Genomic DNA, 20,669 nt, shown 5'->3' with positions numbered 1-20,669 from the left:
ACTAACAACCAGATTTACCTTGTCATTTTATATATTTTTAATAAATTATTAATTTATATATTATATAAATTAATATATAAAATGACAGCCTAATATCTGCAATTATTTTTCCATTAGGAGGTCAATAGATTAGCTATTACCATCAAAGTATATCTATTTCTTCAAGTAGATTTTTGGTATGTAAGAAACATAACAAAATTGGCTTTTCAAAAAAAATCAAATATTGCCATTAAGGCTTCAAAAATATGAGGTAAAAAAATATAAGTTATATACAAAACATTATATTGCGAACTGTAACCAAATTCACAATTTCAATTTAAATGGCAAAGCTAAGATTTTCTATGGCAAAACTATCTTAATTATTTAAGTTAAACAAAAATTCATAATACTAATGGTTCAGTTACTCTACTATGTTTCCCATTAAAGGTATACTTCTAAGGATAGTTTTAAAACTATTGATTTTTCCATCTGTCTTTTAATGTGATACACCGATAATTTTAAACTATAAAAAAAGTTTACAACCCCTTAACTTATAATGACTTTGAAGTTTATTTTACAGCACTTTTATTGAGACATCATATAACTACTGACCAGGACTGTTTACAGATGTAATGCTTGGCCTTTGAAACAATTAAAAACTTTTAAGTACTAAAATTTTACATCATGATTTGTTTAACTTAAGAAGTGTTATGATGGTGAAAACAAGAAAATCTAAAGCAAAGATATGATGATTTCCACAAAAACCATACATTCCTTCTTTATATCAAAGGAAAGGAGGGAAGAAAGAAGGAAGAAAAAAGAAAAGGAAGGGGGAAATGAGAAGAGAAAGAAAAAGGGCAAGACAGGCAAGAAAAATACTTTTTTTTCCCCGTTTGCAAAAAGGAGGGAAACTCTGAGGTCTCAGCAAATAATGTAATCAACTGAGTCAGTTTATGTTAAGGCATCTTCTTTACATATTATTGAATCCCATCATGCCTTTCATATTGCCAGCAGCACCCTGTTGAAACTGCCTCATCATTGACTGAAGTCCTGCCATACCACCTAGAGTGAAAGCAAAATCAGATAATTATTAAGTAGAATTTAAAACATTTGTTACATTTGCCGAATAAGTACTTTAACTTCCAAAAAATATACTGGATTCTGACTATAATTTGGTCATCGGCCTTAAAGAACATACCAATTCGAAATTTGTATATTCATGACTATCCTCATCTATAAAAGAGAATGAAGAACCTACCTCGTCAAGTTATGAGAAATAAATGAAATGACATAGGAAAAAAGTCTTAACAGTACCTATCACACAATAAGGAGTCAAAAAAATCCAAATAAAAAATTTATTTTCCTGGAAGTCCAACAGAGTCTTCTTGTAAATAGTAAGGAAGGGCAGAGAGTTATTTCATAGGACTTACAGAAGGGCAGAGAGTTATTTCATAGGACTTACAGAAGGGCAGACAGTTATTTCACAGGACTTACAGAAGGGCAGAGTTATTTCCTAGGACTTACAGAAAAAATTCACCATTTATTAAACATCTACTTATGCCCAGAACTGTACCAAATGCTTTCATATTTATTAGCTCATTCAACTGTCGCAATTTCCTGATATAGACAGTATCTGTGATTTTAAAGAAGGGGATTTGAGGTTCAGAAAGTTTAAGGAACTTTTCATAGGTTACAAAGTAAAAGTGGAACTGGGTTTCAAAATCCTTGTATAATTTCAAAGTCTCATCATTTAAAATATCCAGATTCTAAACTAAAATATCCTAAAATATCCAGGGGAAAAGGTCACCAAAGCAAGCATGAACAAAAGATGATTAAGTGGCTTGCCCAAAAAATCACACAAATGGCAGCATAGGAGTGAATAAAACCTCAGCTAATATAGCACTATTACAACCATTCAGCTTAGAAGTCAGACGGCCATTTCCCTCAATGCACACATCTGTTGAACAGATTTTCACAACAGAAGGTTTATTTAAACTCAATCTTTATAAATTAAACTGTATTAGCAAGTGACAACTTTGTATTTACCCATATGATGAAGAACTCTTGGATCCATCATTTTGGCCATTTGTTGATTCAATTTTGCCATCTGTGACTGGCTCACATTCTTAGACATGTCACCACCTGAAAACAAAAAAAGTTTTGAGTCAATATAGAATGTAATATAATTGGCGTATCCTAGGAATTTTAATAGATTGCGTAAATAAGCAAAAAAAAAATCACCTATAATCTTTAACACAATTATTTCTACTTGTCCATATCCCTTCTAATATTCATTTCAATTACATATATATTTTTGAGAATGAACAAGTGAAATTCTGTATTAAGGGACATTTAAGAGACTTTGAGAGCTAAGGTTTTTCTTAATACTTTGTTATTATCTATGAATGAACCACTATAAGAAAAACTGCATCCAGTGGCTCTTAATAAGCAATAACAATAATTTTTAATAGTGATAAGGGAGTATGCTGAACAAAAACTATGTTTATAGCTATGGGTTAATCAGGAAAGAGACTAGATAACTGGTAAATATGAAAAAATGAATCTAAGAGAACTGGAAAATTTGTATATATCTAAGAAGCTATTAAAAATAGCAAAAAGCTTCAGAGAACAGAAAGACAATCTAACTCCATTTATCAATGAATTTCCATACATGGTCAAAATTCCACAGTTAAAATGGCAGCCAATGAAAGAGATGCACTCTGGAGCAGAACTGATAAGAGCATTCCTCTAGAGAATAGCTGCTGTGCTTGAGAGACAGGAAGTAAAAGAGATTGAAGCAACAGCAACGACTAAGTAAAATGGCTTCAGTAAAATTATTTCAAAGGAATAGTAACTCTGGAACTTCTCAGGAGCATTTAGGAAGAAGAAAACCAAAGCTGCCCAGTTCTCTGATCAAAGTTAATCTGAATAAATCAAAGAACTATGAATGAAAGATGTTTTTTATAAAACATGATAAAAGCTGTGAATAATTAATAAATCTGTATATGATGTAAATTCTATGTTCATTGGTGATTTCTTGTAAAAGTTTGTTTCTGAGGATTTAAAATTTCTGAAAAATACTGAGTTTGATGTGACATGGATGTGCACCACATCCACCACCCAATTCATCTTGGTTGTGCCTTTATTGGGTAATCAATGCTTAGATAAGGTCAGACTGACAACTGAAAAATAAAAGAAAAAAAAATAATGAATAAATAAAGTGAGGGGAAAAAACAATAGCAGGGTCATTTGGGAAAGATGTTAGAATGACATAACGTATTTATTAATAACTGTCTGAAACAGCATGTGATGTTAGGAATTATAACCAATTTTAAACATGTTGTCTAACTTTTTCCCTTTGTCACAAAAGAGAAAATAGGGTATAGCAAGCAAGGAAAAATAAGAAACGTATCAAAGACAACAGGTGAGAAGAACTTCTGTAAATACTCATTTTTTTAGAAAGCTAGTATCTATAGTACATCTTTGGAGCCTGCCTAATCAAGTTTTTGAAATAATACATTTACTTTAATGGTGTTTATAATATAAAAAAAAAAAAAATTAAGAGAGGGTTGGGACAATTGATTAACTCTTTGGAAAAACATCCACTACAGTCTTCCACTCTCCCAACTGAGCTATGGAAGGCCCCACTATTCTTTGGAAAAACAAATTCATCTTTTTACCTTACACAATACATTGCAAAACAAATTCCAAATGGGACAAAAAGTAAAATCTACAGAATAAAATCAAAACAAATAGAAGAAAATGTAGCTGACTATTGTTGTTATCAACATGGTGAAAATTTCTTTGAGCATAAAATAAATGAAATGATAAGTAGCAATGTCTACATTAAAAATGAAAACTTGTTTATTAAAAAATATAAATAAAAAGGCGAGTGAAAAACTGAGAAAAATATTTGCAGATATAAACCAAGGATTTTAATGAGTTAAAGCAATAAGGGAAAATAAAATAAACAGAGAACCTAAGAGGTGATTCACAAAGGACATTCAAACCAGTAAATGTACAAAGACATGTCACACTTGGATAGCAACCTAAAAAACGCACATTGAAAAAAATTTGACCATTAAATTGGAAATATTAAATTCCTACAAAACTTATTCAGCATCTCCTATGCTTCCGATCAAACAGACACACTCCCTGGCCTTAAGGAAAACAACATAGAATTAATTGATACAAAAATGAATACTGACATAGAAACAGATAAATCAGCCTAAATATCCAACAAAGTAGCACTGTATTAAACAAATATACATGCTCGACTGAAACAGTATTTAGTGGCCAAAAGTTATATTTTAAAAAATATTTGACAATATGGAAAATAGTCATGATGTATCAGAAAAAACCACTAGTTAATATGAAATGTTATTTGCAATAGGACTCATAGTATTCTTTGGGGATCAAAGGCAATGGGTATTTAAAATTTTTTTCTCATACTTTCTTATATTCTCTAAATTTTATTTACTATATATTACATCTTCAAAAAAATAAAGTCATTACGTTTTTTTTTTAAATAATAATGTTTATTACCTTGAACCTGAAAACAGATAAATCACAGATCACATTATAAACCCCAGAAGTATTTAAATATAACATGAAATACAGCAATATATTTTCTAATACTGGTAACACTTCTTCGCTTTAATTTTTAGTTTCTCAACATTCTTTCCTTTTAGTGTGTTAACTATTGATGAGCTTATTTTTCTTACCTTTGAAAAGTCCTTTGATACCTCCCATCTTTTTTACCATCTGTGCAAATTTGGTATATTGTGTCAAAAGTTCTTGAACATCTCTTGTAGACACACCTGATCCTCTTGCTACTCTTTGGATTCTTCCTGGTTGCTTACTAAAAACCTTGGCACCGTCTGTACTATCAAGTTCTGCAGGCAAGAAAAAATTATTTTCATTTACATACAATTAATGTTCATTATCACAGCAGTTATGTGGAAACATTTTACACAAAGAAAAACAAATATAATGATCAAACCATCACCAGATTTAACAAATGTTATTATCATCTGACATGTTTGCCTGATGTTAAAAAATTAAACATGGAATATATTCAAAAGGATGTTTATAATATTCATAAGCTATAAAAAAAACAAATATACATGTACTCACCCTACAGTTTAAGCAAAATAGAACATTCTAAAAACCTTTGAAACTCATGTCCATCCTTTACATATCTCACACCCAACTGCGCCTCAGATCATAAACCAGAGGTAAAAGGTATATTTCAAAAAAAGAACAAAAGTGCTCACCTTTGCTGTAAATAACCATTAATGTTTAAATCATAAATTTAGGCATACAAGCAAGCAGAAGTAGGTAATTCTACCTATAATCAACAGAATAATTGTTATGTTTCCTATAATCAACTAATTACTAGTAGTATTTTAATCCTTTCTGTAACATAAAGAATGAGTTAATTTCCTCCAGTGTTTTGTTAACTCAGAATATGAGGTGCATTTCTTCTGGTTTTAATTGCATACAATCTCAGAAATGGATGGCTTTTAGTCAAAATTTCTATTATATCTGCATCCTCTTTACAACGTCCCCCCAAAAAGTGGTCATCTAGCCTCAGTCTTAATATCCCCAGGAGAGAAGATTCACTATCTAAAATAAAGCAATCTATGCCATTCTATTACACCTGGAATTACAGAAAGTTTTTTCACATATTAAAATGAAATATGTTTGCCTGGTACTTCTTCCTATTTGCATAGATGTCTCCTTGCCAGGCACAAAGAATAAAGTTTTGAAATATTTGAGACCACATGTCGCCTATGAATTTTCTCTAAGTGATATTCAATCCTTCTGACTGTTCGTTCCTCTTATAATATGGTTTAGAAACCCATTTATCACCCTGATTTCCTAAATACTACTTCTAATTTGTCTATGCCCCCTAAGTGTAGTGTCCAGAAGTGAACTAAAATCTAGGTAACGTATGATTACCAATATAAATAAAGATCAAATTATCTCATAATAAACTTACAGTCCATTAAAACCTCTAAATCCATTTCAGAAATGAGGCTTTTAATTCACATCTTCAATATAAAATATTTAGGAAACGTTTATCATATTCCTTCCAAGAGCTCAAATGGAGTGAGAGAAAGAAGATAAGCTAATCATAGCAAATCACAGTAAGCAATATGATAGAGTTAAGCAAATAGATGAAGGAGACAATTTAAAGAAGGAAGTCAGGAAAGGCTCCATGCTAGTGGTTTCTCTTTAACTGAGTAGTCCTGAAGGACAAGTATGAGTTAAGTAGAGAAGAGAAAGGAATAAGGAACATTCTAGGAAGCAGAACAGGGAGTGATATGATAAATTAAAATAGTTTTGCATAGCAGGAACCAAGCATAGATAAGAGTTGATAGATTTAAGAAGTTGCAAAAGTAGGTAAGGACAAGGTTATAACTGAACTTGTATGCCAGGCTTAGGAGTTTGGAATTCGTCTGAAGACAATAAAGAGCCATTGAAAGATTTTGACCTCAGAACTGTCATTTATAAAGACTATTCTTGTGGCAGTGAGGAAGAAAGATTGAAAAGAGGAGTGAAAAAAGAAAAAGGGAAGCGTCATGAGGCTACTGTAGCAATCTAGGTAGGAAATGATGAATGGAAGAATTAATGTAGGGAATATAGAGGCAAAGGGAAGAGGGAATATATAAGAAATATTTAGAATGTAGAACTCACACTTCTAAGGTTTCTATATTCCACTTGAAATGGTAAAACACTGATACGAGTAGACTGTGTTAAGTTAAATACTATGTATACTGTAATACCCAGAGTAACCACTAACAAAACTATTCAGAGATCTATTAAAAAATAATATAAGTACATTAAAACAATGGTCAAGTAATCTACAGGTAAGGTGAAAAAAGAAAGAAGAACAAAAATCAGAGAGAACAAACAGAATAAAATCCTAATTTAGGTAGAACTAAATCCTAATATATGAATAATATATCAGTTAAGAGATTACCAGAATGTATTAAAAGAAAAAAACATAACCCAATTATATGCTATTGACATAAACTCACTTCAAATATGGTATCAGTAGGCTAAAAGTAAAAAGATACACAATGCAAAAAAACTAAAAGTTTAAGTGGTTGTATTAATATGTGACAAAGTAGATCAGAGACAAAGGAGGCCATTACATATATAATGATAAAAGGGTTAATTTACTAATAAGTCATAATTCTAAATGTGTATGAACCCAACAAAAGGGATTCAAAATATATGAAGCAAAACTGACACAACTGAAAGGAGAAAAGTTAGGCATTTCAATACCTCTATCTCCATAATCACAGAACCTCTAGACAGAAAAGCAGCAAGGATATAAGTCTAAATTGACCCCAGTTTCTAGCTTGGATGACTGAGTAGATAGATGGAAGTGTCACTCACCAAGGGAGAAGCACTACATTTTGGATGTGATGTGCCTCAGAAAACTTTCAAACATGTAAATAGGGACGTCTGTCCACCATTTAGTGAGCACCTAGAGAGAAGGTGATCCATAGTGTAGGCTCTTGAGTCAGAATGCATGAGTTCAAAGCCCAGTCTCACCACTCCCTAGCTAATGATCTTGAGTTAATTACCCAACTTCCCTGTATCTCAGTTTCCTAATCAGTAAAAGCTAAATAATAATGGATTTTGACCCCAGAATTGTCCCTTTAGAGTTTTTGTGAAGATTAAGCGAGTTAATATATGTAAAGTGTTCAGAAGAGTGCCTAGCACAGAGTAAATACTCTAGATATTGTTGCAAATATTAATTCTACATGCAAAACTTTTTCTAGTGTTGAAGACATAGCAATAAGAAAGACACAATCTTATTTAGGTTACTATGAAAGCCTAGAGCTCAGGAAAGAGGTAGAGACTACAAAAAATGAACAATCGGGCAGTAGACAACACATAGATGTGGAAAAGAGAATGAAAAATGAGAAGAATGATAAGAAATAATGGCTGAGGACAGAACCCTGTAGCATATATTCACTGAAGAGATGAGCTGAGAGAGACCAGTGAAAGTTAACAAGAAAAGTAAGGGTAAAAGTGTGGAAATGGTATAATGGAAACTAAGGAAAAATGGTGATTAATATCCAATGTTGTAAAGACCAGTAGAAAGTTATTGGAGATCTTGGTATGATCTATTTCAGAGTAATGGTGGGGCCAAAAGTCAGATTTCAATAGTTTAAGAAGAATACAAAATGTTCTTTTAAGAAACTTGACTAAAAAGAGACACAGAGTAAATGCATGAGGGAGAAGTAAAGCCCAGAAAATGTGAATTTAAGAATGTTTATACCCTGATGAGGAAAATAAGTCAGCCTATCAGGAGAAACTGGAGATAAAGGTAAGGATTTTCCTGACAGAGAGAGGTCCTTGAAAAGGCTTGAAGAAAAGTTTGTTGCTATCACAATCTTACTGGTATGTTAGCCAAAGGTAGAGAAAATTCAATGCCAAAAGCCTGTATGTATTTCTTTGTAAATAAGGCCAGAGGTCAAGTGGTAGAAGCAGAAGGCCCAAAAGGTATTTTTGGCACACCTGCTGGACTGAATAAGAACAGGTGCTAAAAAACTGGTAAAAAGATAAAGGGGTCATAGGACTAGAACTATTAATGGAATGAGGACCAGATAAAAGATATGGAAGTATAGGAGGTAGTGATAACACAGGATCATAGAGATAGAGCAGTATACTTTTTCTGAGAAGACTGAAAAATGGATAATCAGTTTCAGAGCAAAATGAGTTTGTAAACATTGCTTCAACTATCCTTCTCTTATAGATTCCACTTCATGGTAGCATATTAGAGCTCTGAGGAGACTTATAATAAACAAACTTAGTTTTTTAACCTAGTATCCCACCAAACTAGACTACAGAACTTCCTTTTTATTTCTACCAACATCATGAAGAACTAATGGTCTTTACATGAGACTCACTTGGAGAAGAACTGTACTAGACATTTCTCTCAATGATGAAGTCGATCTAATAATAAAAACCCTGTAAGAGTTTTCAAGGAGCTACAAATCTATCTAACAAAAATCTTTCAGTCTAAATTTTTCCTCATCTTGTCCATGAGACCACAGTGACACTCTTAACTTGCTGATATTCAGAACACTGTCCTCCAAGTCAAGTAATCTACCATCTTACCTTGATCATTCATACTATCCATTATTGTCATCAATTTCTTTAGCCTTGCCATTGACTCCTGTTCATTTCCTTTGCTCATAAAATCTGTTCCAAAACCAGGTATCATCCCCTAAAACAGATATATTTAAACATAAAATCAACAACAGCTTGAGATTAATTTTTCATAATGTTGACATTTAACTATTAGCTTTAATATTGCACTAAATTTTTCAAATATCTCTTTTTACCCAGATATAAAGAATAATTAAAGCAAGCGCATCCATTCTCAGAAATTTTAATGAAAAACAAAAAAAGTTAGAAAAAACTTTTTAGGTTAACTAACCAAGATCTGACTGAAGGGGCCCATTTTCATGATATTTTGAAATTGTTCATACATGTCTCGCAACGTAAACTGACCTGAAACACAATATAAATGATTCAGATATATTAGAGAATATACATTTCATTTAATAAAACTAATCTTTTCCTTAATCATGGGTTCATCTTGAAGCATACTTACAAAATATCCAATCAATAAATATTCACTGAGCAGTTACTATGTGCAAGATCATAGGATGAATGCAGTGAATATACAGATACACAGACAGATCCTATCCTAAAGTATCAGAGAAAATGGAATAAACAAATTTGAAAATAAGGCAGATAAACTACACCCACTAGGAGGAATAAAATTAAAAAGACTGACAACACTAAAAGTTAAAGATGTGGAGCAAGCAGAACTCTCATATATTGTTGGTGAGAACACAAAATGGCAAAAACAACTTTAAAAGATTGGAGTTTCTTAAATGGCTTAGCTGTTCATGAACTGGAAAATGAATAGACAAGATGAACTACTACTCAGCAGTGAAAGAACAGGCTACAGGTTACTATAACTACATGGAGGAATATAAAAAATATGCTGAGTCAAAGAAACCAGATTTCAAGTAAAAAAGGACATACTCTAGGATTTCTATGATATAAAGTCTTTACTGGGAAGGGAAATAAGCAAACTTTCTAGAGTAATAAGTGTCCTGTTTCATGATGAAGTGTGGATTATTATGCATTTGTCAAAACTGATGGAGTAATAATACCCTTACAATCTGAGCATATTATATGCAAATTAACTTCAATTAAAAAAAAACCCCACAACCAGAATGAACAAGACGAAGGAGAAAGAATACTTTCTACTTATGTCCTAAAGATATAAATGGAAAAGTATTTGGTTTTAGGCATTATTTTTTTTTTTTTTAGTAAAATGCTATTTTATTTATGCATATATACACTTAATAATAAAATCCATGCATGGGGATGACAATAAATTTAAGACAATGCTTATCTTGGAGGAAGACAGGAGGTGAATAGGAAGAGAGAAAAAGGGATAAACTGGTGACTTTAATTGTTTCTGTAGTGTTTTAGTCCCTCAAAAATAACTACAGCAGGTTTGGGAAAATGACATGATTTGACTGAACTTTCTGGTCAGCAGGTATTTAATACTGTTTTCTATACTGTTCTGCATGTTTGAAATATGCTATTAAAAAATACCAGAAAACAGTTGCATGTTAGGGGGAGGAAAGACTGCAGTGGAAGACAGCAGAATAAAGTTAATAACGATGGTTGAAAGACATTGCTTCTGGCTTTAGCAACTAAATCTGCTAAAGATGATCTCACTTTTAGAAGAATACACTGGAAGAACTGCATTATCATAATAAAAATTCATACTATTCTTTTTAGTATTATATTGTGAAATGCATTATAAAATAAGAAAACGAAGACCAACTAAAAAATGTCATAAATGGCATCTTTTTTATAGAGCATCAAATCAGGAAGACATGTAAAAGTTAGGAGATGCTGCACAGATGGACTGACCACAAAGGAAATTCACAGTAGAGAGAAATGTATCAGAATTACTAGAATATCAATGTGATGTGTGAAGTCAGGGAATTTAGAGAAAAGTATGTAGGCCACCAAGATCGGTTAGGAAAACAATTATACGAAGAGAAGGCAAATAAAAGTGTAGAAGTTTTGCATTTTTGCTACTAAAAACACGAGAAGAGACACAAAAGTAGGACAGAACTGGAGTTTATCCAAATCAAGTTCCAGTTTCCCTAAAGGCTGTACTATGCCTAAAACCCTGCTTAGGCATTCTGAATCTGAAGTGGTAGTACAATATCCTACAAGAAATATTATAGCAGGCAACTAGAAATGTAGAATTAAATAGTGGTAGAAAAGATTAAGGCTGAAATACAAATTTGGCCACTGTACAAAAGTGACAATTGAAGCTAAGATTATATAGGAAATCCACCATCATGAAATCCAAGAGAAGAGTCTGAAAACAGAAAAGGCAGATAATACTGTTAAATACTGGGAATCAAGGAGAAAGAAAAGCCACCACTTTGGTGACCTCAAAAATGAGTAGAATTGTTAGGAGTAAAAGCAAAATGCAGAGACAAAAGGAGTGACTCAGGAGTAAGAAAGTAGACTGACTGGAAATAAATAACCTAGTTTCGTGTGGTGGTAGAAGCAGCGGTTAAGGCTAGTTAAGACAATGGAAGGCAGGGGAAAGAATCAGCAATGAAGGATAAATTCATTCGATCAACAAACATTTATTAAAGACTCACTGAGTGCCAAAAAAATGAGCTAAGTACTGTGAACATAAACAATGAAAAACATAGCTATGAAACCTCCCTTCATCTTCAAGCTGGGAAGACAAATAATTGTGATGAATAACAAAACAAGTACAGGGTGCAATGGAAATAGCAGAGTAAAATGTCTGAAGGACATGTAGGGAGAGACCTGAAGTATAAGTTAGACTGTTTGGCTTGGGGAGAGGAGGGAAGCAGAAAGAAGAGAGGATACTTGTCTAAGAGGCAAAAAGAGTAGCAAGGGTAAAGCCTCAGAGGTAAGACGACCATGTCCATGTGAGAAACAGAGAAATTCAGCATGACTGGCACATGCAAGGCTAAAAACAATGTTGAAAAATGACATGGAAGATGTGGGCTAGCTGGCAGTCTTTGAAAACCCTTCTAAAGGCAATGAGAAGCCACTGAAAAGATTTTAAGAAAGGCAGTATTGGGATCAGATTTGCATTTCTGAAAGACCATTTTGACTGCAGTATAAAAAGTAGGTCCAAGGGAAAGAGTCCAAGAAGCTGGAAGATGTTAAAAGATTTAGAACAAACAAATCTAGGCAAGTGCTGAACTTGCATAAATGCTGAGCAACTAGAGAGAAGAGGATAGAATGGTGATAATTAGAAGGTAGAATCATTAGGACTAATTGACTCATGGGAAAAGGGGTGGGCAGAGCGAGGAAGAGATAAGAGTCAATGACAACATCCAAGTTCTGACAGGCAAAAAGAGAAATGATGTTATCATTCACTGATGATAACAATGGGGTGCAAGGTTTGGATGGGAAGATAAAAGTATGTTGACTTTGAAGTAGCACCTATGGAACATCCAAGAACGGTCTAGTAAACATATAGATATGAGTCTGTAGCTCTAGAGAAAGAAGATGGCCTAGAATGATCCCTGAAAATCACCAACATTTAAGAGAGAGGTAAAGACATAGATACCTAACAAGATGAGCAAAGAGGCAAAATAGTATGTGGCCATGGAAATTAAAAGTAACATCTTTTTGAGAAAAACAGAAATGGTCAATAATAATATATGTTGAATGTTTCTAATGTGCTGGATATTTTACATACATAATTTAATCTTCACAACTCTATGAAGAAGATACTTAGTATTACCTACTTTTTACAGATAAAGAAATTGAGGTCAAGTAATTTGAAAAAGTTATGTTAGATTTAAAAACCTGAACTCTTAATCACAATGATATACTTCTCTATAGGAGTGATCTTCAATGTTGGGTGAAGAAAATATATGTTTGTGTATTCGATCTCATTCTTTTAAATTTCTTTACATAGATAATTTAGAATTAAACCAATTAGAAGAAAACATTCTTTCTTTTCACCTGTTTTACTTCATGGAACCCAATGAAAGCCTCAATTTTAACTTTAAGGCAATTTGATTATAAGAAAGAAAACATTTAATTCTATAATTGCTGAGATGTCTGAGATTTAAAGTGATTTACATATAAATCATTAAAAAATAAACATTTGAAGAGCTGACCAGTAATAGATTTATCATTTCAAACAAATTAACACTAGCTTTATTAAAAAAAATCAAGGGAAGATATTCATATACCATGTTTCAACTTCTCTATAAGAGCTTCATTGTCATCCAACTTCAACTCGTTGACTTTATCTATCAATCCTTCAATATCACCCATACCTATAAGATCCAAAAAAGTAAAATTAACAGTAGTATACCTTACTTTACATTATATAAAATACATGCACATACATAATAACCCTGTGAGATAGGCAGATCGGATAGTTCTATTACACTTCATAGGTGAGAAAACATAAGCTAGAGGGGTTAAGTAACAAAGCAGGGACTCCAGCCCAGAGTTTAATTTCAAATTCCATGTTCTCTAACTAGAATACCCGGAGACATTACAAAAGTTTTACTGCCATTATCACTGCTATTACTACAAACACATATTTTTGTATTGTGCTCTAAAACTTTTCCAAAGAACCTGCCATCTAATAGTTCATTTACCACTCTAACCACACAAGCAAGGAATACAAATCATGTAAGAAAATGATTTTCCTGAACTAGTTAGTGAGAAGGCAGAATTAAAATCCTAACTTGTCCTAAATATCCATGCTATTTCTTGGAGGTTTTTCTATATCCCCATCACTGTACATACCAAGAAGTTTGCTGATGAAAGGCTGTGTTTTGAAAGGTTCAAAGTCATCTATATGTTCCCCTGTACCAATGAAAATAATTGGACTTTTTGTGGCAGCAACTCTGCAAAAAGAAAGCATAAAAGGAAAACAAATTTCCACTAGATTTCAAAACTAATTAGACAGAGGTACATAGCTCAAGTTTCTGTTCACTAGTTCAAACAAAACTGTATGAGGACTCCAAAATTGTTTCTATTTAAACTTCTTTTATAGACCATATTAGGTCTACTATCGAAATATACTTTAAATAATCAACAATAAACCATGAATATTCACAAACAAATACCCCCCACCCCCCGAGTCCAAGATATAGGACAAGAGCATCAATGATACTTACGCACTGAGCGCACCACCTCCTTTTGCATGGCCATCAAGTTTTGTCACTATTACTGAGGCTACATCTACTTTATCTTTAAAAGCCTTAGCCTGGGCTTCACAGGCCTGCCCAATGGAGGCATCCATCACATAAACAATGTTATCAGGTTGCTAGAAAATGTAAATAGAAAAGATACATATTTTTACTGATCTTAAACTATTTCCTCATTAGAAGCTATATAAAAATATTTATTATGAATAATTATTCATTCAATCAATAAATATTTACTAAAAGAGTACTACGTATTAGGCACTGTTTAGGTCCTAAGACAAAGAGATGAATAAGAAAATCCTTGCCCCATAGGACTTACATTCTAGTCAAAGGAAACTGATAATAAATAGGCAAATAAACATTTCAGATGTACAACAATTAAAGCAGGATAGACAGTATCAGTTTTGAGTTGTGGGAGGCTTCTCTAGGTAAGGTAGATCTCTCTGGAGGTAACATTTAAGACAAAGCCTGAATAAAGAGGAAAAGTTAAAGTTATCAGAAGATCTGGAAGAATCACATTCTAGGCAATAGGGACTAGCAAAAGTAAATCAGAGAAAAATCGAAAGTAGAAGAGTGTACACTAAAACCAAAATGAATAAAATATACTGAGGCTATTTACCTTGGCTCTTCTCAACTAAATGAAAATAATGGCATAACTAAAAATAAACTTATTAGCATTAACCAAAGAATTATTGCCACCACCCCAAAACATGGATTCATAATATGTGCTTCTCCCCAAATTATTCCCATTACAGTTTGAGACACTAAATGATTATTTTAAAATGCTTCATTTTGAAAATCTTTGAAAATTCATCTAAAATAAACATTTCTTATTTAATTTAAATATTTACTGAAAGGAAATTCAGTGGTTATTAAAGGTTAATTCTTAAATTTTTTGTTTGTTATTTTTCTCATATATACTAAGATGAATAAGTGAGAAAAGAAATTATTTTTTTGATACTTGCTCATGAAAATTTCATCCTTAATGTAGAGAAGATTAAGTCTTTATCATACAGACAGAGGTGCCCAAAACAGAAATAAATCACTCAAAATCTGTCCTATCGGCAAAAAATAACATATAATTAAATTAACCCAAGTCTTTATAATGTTAAATTGAAAGCTACTTACTATAGCATTAGCAACTTGAAGCATTTCTTCAAACAAAGAGTCTTCCTGTTTATGACGGCCACTTGTATCAACAATAATAATTTCAAAATTTTCATTTTTGAATTTCTCCACTCCTTCAGAGGCAATGATAACAGGATCCATTTCTGTATAGCTATTTAACATGGACAAACGACTTAACAATAATCACAATAGCAAAACTTCCAAATACTAATAATTTTGAAATTGTGACTATACCTTTTACCTATTCTGTAAAAGTCATAATGATCTCAATTTCAATTTAGAAAAATAAAATCTAATAAGGATTAAATATAACAATTTACTTCTAGATCAGCATGAAGCAGCATCCAGCCTTCCAATTACAAATCCTGTATGATTCTGCTGCATGTCTTTTCTGAATGAGTTGTGCTTTCCTCAATTTTTTAAATTTTCTTTAATAGAGTAATTGAACTTGTATTACCTAGTATTTCACACATGCTTTTCCATTTAATGCCCTTTTGTAAACATTTTATAAAACAATTAAATATTCTTGTAAAACACAACTGTTAGGCTATTCAGCATTCCATCAGATGGCTATGCTAGCATTTATTCAATAAATGCCCTACTGTTTAAGGATTTTCCAATTTCTTGGTATTAAAAAATATAGCCAATATGAAATACAAGTAATATTATTTCTTCGTAATTGTTATGACACACTCCTACAAGTTGAATTTGGATCAAATGGTCTGATCATTTAGACTTTTGGTTTTTAAAAGGAAAATGTCCTCCCACGAAAGTTTAATTTCATTTCTATTTCATTACATTTTTATAATCCTCAAAAATCTATTCAACTTGAAAATCAAGAAATGAGATTGTATTTTAATTTGTAATCTTTTGATTAGTGGTAACTTTTTTTTTATAAAGAGCAGTACTGTCAAATGAAAAGACATATAATGGAAAGAAAATGTTTTTCCCTTAGATTAACAACAATCAGAAATACACTAAATTAAAATATGTATGAGATTTAAATGAAGAAAAGTACTTAAGAACATAAAATTTTTTGACAAAAAAGACAAAGCAGGTTCCTAAATGTAACTATATAAATACAGTAAAGATATCAGTTCTCTCCTAAATTAATTGATTTCAATGTAGTTCCAATCAAAATCTTAGGGACATTTTTCTTTTTGTAACTTAATAGAGAATCCTCAGATTTAACCACGGAAATAAGCTGGTGAGATCAGGCAAGAATATGTTGAAGATGATTATTATCAGATATTTTTAAATATGATAGACACAAAATTTATAAATGTGCAAAGAAATATGATCAAAGATGTTCATAAGGGGATTAATTATATATGTGCATGCAATAGAATACAATGTCATAAAAAAGAATGACCTTAAACAGTATATTGTCTATTATATAATTATTAAGATCCCATTTTAAGTAATCATTTTAATGAAGTATAACATATAGAAAAGTTGCACAAATTATAAACTCAGTGAGTTTTCACAAAGTAAACACACTCAGATCAAGAAACAGCATAACCTCACTCCCTCCCAAGAATAATCACTATCTTTTCATATCCCATTTTTAATCAACTCTATAGTGGTATATTCACATACAATAAAATGCACTATTTTAAAAGTTCATTTTGATGAGTTTGACAAATTTACACAACCCATATTAACCACTACCAAAGCAATCAAGGTAGAAGCACTAAAAGATTCCATTTCAATTTATGATTTATCTATCTATCTATCTATCTATCTATCTATCTATCTATCTATTTATCTATCTATCTTTTTATACATATATCTGTGTTTATTTGTGTAGCCGTAAATGCACAGATAGACATGCTAAAAACTGGTAATGGGGAAGTGAAACTGTTAGTGCTTTCACTTCTTTAAATTTTTTAATTAAAAGTGTTTTTTTTTAAAAAAGACAGGATAAATAGCATAACAGTTCTATATCTACCATCCTCCCAAAATGCTATATGTAAATTTGACATTGCAGATACAGTTCAAGTCCTTCCCGAGCTTTAGTCTCTTTAGCTCTCGCAGAGGAAACAATGCTAATACTTTAGTCCACATAACATTTTATATGTTTTTTAAGTTTACATGAATAAAGGAGATTATTTAATAAATGATATTGAGAATACTGGTTAAAAATTAGTGCTCTGACTTTGGCCAATAGTTCAAGTAATTATCAGCTACATTAACCATTTGCAAATTGTGAACCCTAAAGATATAACTGTTTGTTATCCCTTGATTTTTACATCTATATTAGAAAGAGTTCCTATCCTAAAAATAAAATTCCTAACGTTATTCTTTAATCTGCCTGTCAGAAATAATCTTAAAAAAATAAATAAAAAAAAAATTTTAAATAAAAAAACCTATAACAGCCAAAGTTCACTAGCTTTCTTGGCCAGCCAAAAAGTAAAAGGTAATGATTAACAAAATATCATATATTTAATTACCTCAAATTTTTGTCTCTTTAACCTTTCTTCCTGAGGGTATAATAAACCAATTACTTTAATAATGCTAAGAAAAATGCTATTCCCTCAAACGAGTCCTTCTAAATTCAATCTAGACTCATTTCTTTTAATTAGTCATTCTAACATATACAAACTACCTGAACAGCAATATATCAAATGAAGGATAGCAATAATGAGAATCTCTACCTGAGATAACTATAGATTATAAGCCATTTTAGGATGATCAAACTTTTAAAATGATGTACTCAAGAAAAAGACAGTATGGAATTCACCACTGTATTTAATCAAGGAATGCTTCATATAGGTCTTAAAAGAAACAGCAAGAATAGAGAAGCAGAAAAAGTTCAGAAAGCATGCACAGAAGGATGATAAGTATAGGCAGAATTAAAAACTAAACAGTGTCTACTTTGATCAGGCTGAATCATGTTATAATAATAAAAAATAACAATTTATTAATTATATCTACTTTGTTCCAGTAAGGATTTAAGCTTATAAGTATATATTAAAATGTGACCAGATAGAATGAAATAAAAAAAAAATACACAAGATGAGGCACTGAGTATCAAAATAAAAAATAGAAACCCACCTTCCATAGAATGGAATTCTTGCTTTAGTAGCATTCTGTTTTAGTTGGTCAAAAGCCCCTACAAGATAAAGAGTCAATGAGTCCTCAAACTTGAAAATAAAAATTACAGAAAATAATTTTAAAATTCTAACACATTACCTGCTCTGAATGTGTCTGCACATATTAAACAGGTCTTCCAACCTTTCCTCTGATAATAATATGCTAACTGGGAAAGAAAGATTTTAAAAATGTAATATCAATAAATACAAATTATTATATATAATTTTTTGTTTACCTTGTTATTTACTAAAAGGTAAAATAGAACTACTCATATTCTCCTAAAAGTAATATCATTAAATTTTTGAATACAGCAAATTTCCTAAAGTTTAAATTCTAACTGCCATACAATCCCATTAAAAGGATATAAAATGATCAAGCAACAGATGACTGTAGTAAAAAATGTTAACTATTATCAATGTTAATTAAAAATAAATGATAAAAAAATAACATAATCCTCTAAGAAATAATTGTTTTTTTCTAAACTATAACATAGTTGAGGCTTGTGAAACAAAATGTGGTAATAAAGTTGAGGCACCCAATTCTGGAGGAAAGGGTGGTATAATAATTAAAAATTAGCACAAAGATATGCAAAATGAAGATCTATATTATGCTGGGTGGGATATTATGAAAAGGGAGTCTTGAGCCATAGGAGATAAGGTAAATTTTCCATGTTTTTTCCTCAAAAAATCATATACTCACTTCCTTAAAGGACAAGAATGGTCTTTTCAGTAAAAGAATAACATAGTTATATAGAACTCTACCATTCTCACAAAAAACAATCACAAGAGAGGCTATGGGATTTCTTCTTATCCTACAAAAAGCTATTACAAGTATATAATAGATACATGAAGTTAACACAAAATTGTAAAGCAACAACACGATGAAGCCTGGTTTAGCATAAAACTTGATCTATACAAACGTATCTTCTCCATGACTTTTTTTAAAATTAAGCATAATTTACCTTTGAACATGTTGTAGTTTTACCACTCCCTTGCAATCCAACGAACATGATCACATTCTGTTTTCCTTTAGTGGGTGTCCATGCTTTAACTCCAGGGTCTACAAGCTATATTCCAAAAATAAAATAAAAATGAAATCAGGTTAACATATGCTTACATTCAAAACTTTTAAATTATAAAAATAATTTAAGGACATTTGGTATAAAAGCCAACCATAATTCTCCATTCTAATACAACTCTATTTCCCTTTGTACATACATAGTAAAATTTAAGAACTTAAAATAATGTATTGTGAAGTCATAAACTAGCCTATAATTCCAATCCAATTCAGAAACATTTTTAGAAAAAACTAGAGTATAAATAAAATGTGAGACCAAGTTTGAGCCAAAGGAGCAATCTACATCAGCACTACAGAAATATAAAAATATGTATACAGGTCACATATGAATTTTTAAATTTCTAATAGTGACATTAAAAAAACAAAAATAATTAATATTTATATTAATTTTAATACTCAACCCAATATAGCCAAAATATTAACATTTCAATATGCAGTCTACATTTAAAAATTATAAGGTATTTTATATCCCCTTTCCCCACACTAGGTCTTCAAATTTGGTATGTATTTCATACTTATAGCTCACCTCAATCTGGACTAGCCATATTACAAGTGCTCAATAACCACATGTGGCAAGTGACTACAATACTGAGACCGCATACTGAGACACACCTATCTTTATGTTAAATCTGACCAATGTTTATGTATAATCAAAATTACAAATTACATGTGAAATACTTTCCAATGTCAATTCTTCAAAGCCAAAGATCTACTGTTCTATAAAGTTATAAAGGGCTAGTAAAAAATAATCTCCAATTTTATAATGACAATCAATGGAAAATTAAGGTTCATATATGGACAGTCTCCGGACTTACAAGCAATGAGGAATTTTTAAAGTGAGGAATTTTTAAAGTTCATTTTAAAAAGTAATTGATTTCCAAGTCAGTTGTTTGGAGCTTGAACATGTATCCCCATATGATAATAAAGCCATAATAATAGTTAATGTCCTAGACCAGAAGTTGGCAAACTATGTGTATATAAAGCTTTAATGGAATATAGCCACACCCATTCATTTACTGCTTTTGTGCCACATGAGCAGAGCTGAGTAGTTGCAAGAGACCATATGGCCCACAAAGCCTAAACTATCTAATT

General features: G+C 31.4%; 1 protein-coding gene across 2 annotated transcripts in view; it reads right to left on the bottom strand.

Annotated features, from left to right (window-relative positions):
- Positions 1-525: 525 nt before the first annotated feature.
- The window catches only part of SRP54 (signal recognition particle 54), a 33,979-nt gene continuing 13,835 nt past the window's right edge, over positions 526-20,669 (bottom strand). For both annotated transcript variants that reach the window (XM_039885658.1, XM_039885659.1), the window contains 12 exons: positions 19,462-19,566; positions 18,600-18,666; positions 18,462-18,519; positions 15,405-15,555; positions 14,247-14,395; positions 13,873-13,973; positions 13,305-13,391; positions 9,446-9,519; positions 9,124-9,232; positions 4,704-4,874; positions 2,026-2,121; positions 526-1,041 (listed from right to left, as the gene is read on the bottom strand). In XM_039885658.1, the coding sequence (XP_039741592.1) occupies positions 950-1,041; positions 2,026-2,121; positions 4,704-4,874; positions 9,124-9,232; positions 9,446-9,519; positions 13,305-13,391; positions 13,873-13,973; positions 14,247-14,395; positions 15,405-15,555; positions 18,462-18,519; positions 18,600-18,666; positions 19,462-19,566 (1,260 nt within the window). In that variant the 3' untranslated portion in view covers positions 526-949. The remainder of the gene's footprint in view (positions 1,042-2,025; positions 2,122-4,703; positions 4,875-9,123; positions 9,233-9,445; positions 9,520-13,304; positions 13,392-13,872; positions 13,974-14,246; positions 14,396-15,404; positions 15,556-18,461; positions 18,520-18,599; positions 18,667-19,461; positions 19,567-20,669) is intronic.

Source organism: Pteropus medius, unplaced genomic scaffold, assembly GCF_902729225.1.
Source record: "Pteropus medius unplaced genomic scaffold, Ma_sr-lr_union100, whole genome shotgun sequence".
NCBI classification, from domain to species: Eukaryota; Metazoa; Chordata; class Mammalia; order Chiroptera; family Pteropodidae; genus Pteropus; species Pteropus medius.
Note: the sequence above shows the minus strand (reverse complement) of the source record. Positions and strands in the feature narration are given on the sequence as shown.